The sequence below is a fragment of the Myotis brandtii genome, unplaced genomic scaffold (genome assembly GCF_000412655.1).
Source record: "Myotis brandtii unplaced genomic scaffold, ASM41265v1 scaffold670, whole genome shotgun sequence".
Lineage (NCBI taxonomy): Eukaryota > Metazoa > Chordata > Mammalia > Chiroptera > Vespertilionidae > Myotis > Myotis brandtii.
Window position 1 is genome coordinate 305,057 of NW_005370611.1, and position 5,379 is coordinate 310,435.

A 5,379-nucleotide genomic window follows, 5' to 3' on the forward strand; every position below is an offset into this window, starting at 1 on the left:
CCGCTCGCCATGGCTGGCCCGCAGCAGCAGCCCCCTTACCTGCACCTGGCCGAGCTGACGGCGTCCCAGTTCCTGGAGATCTGGAAGCACTTTGACGCAGACGGTCAGTAAAGCTCCCAACTTCTGTGGCCATTCGACCCCAGGGGACCTGCGGTGGAGGGGACAGAGCGCTGCTGGAGGCGGGCAGGGGCACCTTTGCTTCAGGGGGCGTTTTGACTGCAGAGCCTGCTGCTCTCTGAGGGGGTGGGGGGGTCTTGAGTTCGGGAGACATCCCGGCTGCTCTGATGACAACTGTCAGTAACTTTTCTGCCCCGACGTAGATGCCAGAGAGCCCACCGGCTTTTGCAGCCTCATTCTGGGCAAGTTGGTGCTTTCCCAGAGGAGGCCTGGGCTGGCCGGGCTCCCCGTGAGTCCCCCTGTGCCCCTCCATCTCATCTTCCCGCCTTGCTCTTCAAGGGAACAGCCTGCCTTCAGCCTCCCGCAGCTACAGGTCTCCGAAGCCCACTCATTTCTTTCAAGTTCCCCTTTGGTTGAATACCAGGTTAGCCCTGTCTCCGTCCTAAGCTGGGGGGGCGAGGGGGGTGTCCTGAAGGGAACCCCTTAGCCTCCCCAGCCCTGTCAGCGAGGGGCAGGAGTGGAGAATGGCACTGGGGCCCTGAACACCCACCCCCTGGGCCTCCCCTGCCCATGTTCCATCCCCCACAGGCATGCGGTGCCACCCGCAGCAGCAGGGGACAGGGTGGAGGCAGGGCCGGGTGTCAGCCCGACACGTTCCGGGTGTTGATAATCCTGGGTGCTTTGGGTGAGTCCACCTCTGAGGGGGGAGGGAGCACACTGTTAAATGCCTTCAGTGGCCAACCCTCTGCTCGGTGTGGTCTTGACATGGGCTCATGTCAAGAAAGTGAGGCCTGGACTGAATGCCCTTTGCAGATGGCTCCCAGCACTGAGATCTCCGGGGTCTGTCCTCAGGCATAAAGGGGGCTCCCTCCCTTGAGAGGCTTCTGATTTTGCAGGAGACTTTTCCTCCACCACTCCAAAAAAACTAAGTGATCTGAATTCCTTCTCTGGGATCCTCCCTGGGGTGGGCATCCAGAATGTTCCGGCATCTCAGACCAGCGGCAGGGTGGTGGCGAAGCGTGTTTACCCCGGGACTGAGGTGGGAGTATGGGAGCCAGAGGGAGGACCCGGGGGTGGCTCATTCAATTCTTCCCCTCCCCTTCCTCAGCTTGGCAGGGCCGGGGTGAGGGTGGAGACCCAGCGGCCCTCTGCCCAGAGCCCTGGGGAGTCAGGGGTTAATATCTGGGGGTGCTAAAGAGCGACGTTCTGTTCCCTGGGAGCCAACTGAGGAAGCTGGGGGCGCAGAGGACTGGGCATGTGATGTGTGGGTTCGGACCGTGATCTCCCTCTGACTGACTGCAGGAGGTGGGTCGATGGTGACATCTGTGAAATGGGGCTAAGGAGGGCCGGTATTCCCAACCCCTGGCTGCTGCCCTGGAACTTAGTGAAAAAGGCTCCAAGACGCTGCTCGCCTCCGAGTATTCCAGATGACAGGTGCATTCCCTAAGGGTGCTCCTGCTGGTTCATCTGCTCCAGAGACGTGCATGATTCAAGGAAAGTTACCAAGTGGCCAAGGTTACACCACCGGCCTCCTGCCAGATGAGTCAGCTATAAACAGAGGACTCCTCAGTTCTACTCTCCCCCTGTCCTCCTGGGGACGGCCAATCGCGCTCTCGATAAGCGTGCTAATCCTTACATTTATCCGAGACCTGGTGCTTTGCAAAACACAGTCGCACCTCCTTGAGTTCCACACCGTGGGCCTGCTGGGCAGGCCGGGGTCCTCGTGTGTAAATGAGGAAACAGACCCAGAAGCGACTTCTCCAGGACCGAGCAGCAAGGTGGAGGCGGGGCTGGTGACCGGCCACGCCTGGGCCCGCTCGGGTCTCTGGACACCTGCTTTGCCTCCCTCTTGCCCACGGGAGAGCCCCTGACCCAGCCCCAGAGGTGATGGGGTTCCTCTCATCCCAGAAAGGGGTCCTGGGGTGGCTGGAGCATAGCTACGCCGCAACGAGACTCGAGTCTTTAAAGCCAGGGAACCCGTGGCTCCCTGCTGCTCCAGGTGAAAGGGGGGCTAAGTGCTTGCTTCTTGCTTATCCACCAGGCACCCCATTGCTCTCTGTGGCCACGGCCTCGGGCAACCCCAAGGAGGACCCGGGGCCTAACAGAGAAGGCAGCAGAGAGAATCTAAATGCCTGGGAGCACAGAGGTGGTTTAAACTGGAATTCCATGAAAGGACCCAGAATTAAGCTGTAACTTCCCTACCCGTCCCCCCTCCAACACCAGAGCCTGCCAGGGAGCTCGCCCCCTCACCCCTGAGGTGTCCCCTGCCCGCCTCCCTCTTCCTAACTCTGGCTGCTGTTTTCATCTTGGGGTTTCTTCCCCGAGTCCCACCGCTGCTCACACACTTCAAGAGCACAGGGAGGACTCCGCAGAGGAGGGTCCCAGGAGTGAGCTCGCTGGAGCCCAATTAGCCACAGCCACCAGGGAGAGCGAGCCACACACACACCACACACCCCCACCCCCGCCAGCTCTGCAGTAAACAGAGACCAGGAGGCACTGGGCTCTGAGGAGAGCGGGCTGGGCGGCTGGGCGAGGGCTCTGACCCGAGCTCGGCCATTCCCAACCAGGAGGAAGAAGCATCATCCTGGTGACTTTGCTCAAGGAGTTACATTTTTTTCAAAATTACCATTAGCCTTTCAGTCGAGAAAGGAAGGAGGTGTTTGAAGAGGGGGAGATCACAGAGCAAGGAGAGGGGGGCAGGAATCCTGTCCCCTAGTCCCCTGTCCCAGCCCCGGACTCCACGGAGGTCAGCCAGGGTCATGCATTTGGGAGGTTCTGCTGTCAACTCTCAAAAGCAGCCAAGCACGCCCTGTGCCTCGGGGGGCGGGGGGGGGGCTGTGGCTCTTCCATGTCGCCTCCCTGCTCAGAGGGGCCCTTCGGTGGCCCACTTGACTGCTGCTGCCCGGCACTTGGTTGTCAGGAACTTTCTCGCTCTGCAAGATGCAGGCGGCCCAGGGGTGACCAGCTCAGAGCTCACACTGACCCTCTGTGCGCCCCGCTCACAGGGGCCACCAGGCTGCTATCCCGCTGAGGACCAGTAGGCGGTCCGTGAGGAGCCAAGTTGTGGCCTCGCCCTTTGCCCTTTGGAAGCGACTGAGCTGGGTTCCCTCCCAGAGGCCAGCAGCGCTCCCAGGCCAAGAAGCAATCCCGCTCACTCCGAGAATCTACCCATGTGCGTGCCATACGCTCACGCGTGTGCACAGTTCCGTGGGCCGGGGCTCCCTTACCAAATACTGGAAATGTGGGGGGAACGGGAACACATCGCGCTCCTCACCGCCGTGAATAGGAGGCGGCGCTCTGGTCCTGACGTGGAAAAAGGCCCTCAGCACGAGCCTCATTCCTCACCTGTGTGGCCCCAGGACTTGAAAAGGGGTGACAGGAAGGACTAGGAGGAGCTGCGGGAAGCCCATGTTTCTCCTCTCTCCTACACCCACTCGTAACAACAGGACCTCCCTCCAACCCCGCCCCCCCCCCATCACCGAGGACACTTCCAGCCCCAAGTGCCTGGCCCTGGTGGGGGGAGGGGAGGTGGACCCCAGCGCCTCTCCGAGGGGGGGCACGGCCGGGCAGCTGCATTGATTGGATATTAAATATTCAACAGAGGCTCGTGGCCCGCCAAAAAGGAACATCCCAAACAGGGTTACGGAATATCTGGCACATATTATGTATTTACACAAATACTGCAATGTTTTCGACGCAATAGAACTGTGCTATTGATCAGGTTAGTTGCAGGATTTATAGAAATGATTGCTTCTTGGCACCCTCAGGTCAGAGGCTCTGGTTCGGGGAGCCAGGGCCGAAGTTGTCTGAGGCTGCCCTCACCCCTGTCAGGGTGTCTCCGTGGGGCCTGTCTCCTTTGGGGCTGGTGTCAGGGTCTGGGCTCCCTGGGAGCTTCCAGGATCTGCCCCACCTGGGGAAGCCCTAGAATAAGTACCCCAGCGCCGCCTCCGCCTTCACCCCCGACGCCCCACTTGTTTCATGAACAGCCCCCTTCGGTGTGGAGCGCCCACAGCACCAGCCCTGAGCTGGGTGCCCTCCGTGCAGAGCCCACGCCCCAGCGCCCTGCCTCTCTGCGGAGGGTGGTTGCGCCAGCCTGGGAGGCAGCCGTGTCTGGGAAGAGCTGGGGCCCCCAGGGGGGCAGCCGCAGGGACAGGTGTTCACAAACAAGGTGCTTCAGCCGCCTCCCCAGGCGGCCACCAGCCCAGCCAGCCCCTCCCTGCCGCTCGCCTGCTATTCCCCTCTGGACTCAGCGGTTTCACTAGCGGAGGCCCCGTGGGGGAGGCTCCAGGGCCACGGAGACCCAGTGGGGGAACCTCTTCAGTTCCCAGGGGCCAGGATTAATAGAGCAGCCTGAGGCTCCGCAAGCAAGGCCTGGCGGCTCTCCTGGTGCCTGGCGGGCCGCGCCCTCCTTTGCCCAGCCGGTCCCATCTGGGGCCTCTGGCTTTGGCTCTCTCCCCTCCGCTCCGGCTCTCTGCGGTCTCCCCTCCGCTCCCGCCCAATCTGCCCCATCCTTCTGGCCTCGCCCACGCCTGGGAATCAGCCCAGCTCTAGCTGCCAGCTGCCCACAGGTTCAGGGGACCCGGCCCAGCTCAGAGCCACCGTTCCAGAAGCAGCCCAGCCCAGAAGCACAGACGCAAAGTCAAGTCGCTGTTTATGCTGGGATCCCCATTGGGAGAGCGGGGTGGTGTGTGTGTGTGTGTGTGTGTGTGTGTGAGAGAGAGAGAGAGAGAGAGAGAGAGAAACCAAGCCTCCGGGTTCAATGCACAGAGGTCGTGCCTGAGATAAATAGAAGGAAACAAGGCCATTAGCTGTGACTAAAGTCTCCCCGCCCCCCCACCCCCTCTAACACGGGGTGCATAACGCAGGCTACTCACCCGGCAGGGGGCGGGGGTGGAGAGCTCTTTGTACATGGTGGGCATTGCGCACAGTGATATCACGATTGGGGCAGAGCCTGAGGAAGCCAGTCTCCCCCCTGAAAGGGTGTAGCTCGGGCTGGAGGGCAGGGGGTGGCCTGCCTCTTCAGAAACTGGAACCCCCACAGCCAGCCAAGCGGCCTGGCCTCCTGGGCAGCTCGCGGAGGAACTGCCTGTCTCCCCTCCTCGGTTGCTCTTACTTAACTATGCAGCACAGAGGCGCACGGACAGGCGAGCTGCGCCCGCCAGCACCCAGCCAGCGGCTCTCCAGGTGCGTCCGCACGAGGGCCTGTGAGCACAGGTGTCTGGGCCTCCCTCCCAAAGCCTCTGGCTCGGCAGGTCTGCGGTG

The 5,379-nt window shown here is 61.8% G+C and overlaps 1 protein-coding gene across 1 annotated transcript in view; it reads left to right on the forward strand.

The window, feature by feature from the left end:
• Positions 1 to 6: 6 nt before the first annotated feature.
• Positions 7 to 5,379, forward strand: part of CALB2 (calbindin 2) — a 22,779-nt gene continuing 17,406 nt past the window's right edge. The window contains exon 1 of the mRNA XM_005881154.2: positions 7 to 103. Within this exon, the coding sequence (XP_005881216.1) occupies positions 10 to 103 (94 nt within the window). The 5' untranslated portion in view covers positions 7 to 9. The remainder of the gene's footprint in view (positions 104 to 5,379) is intronic.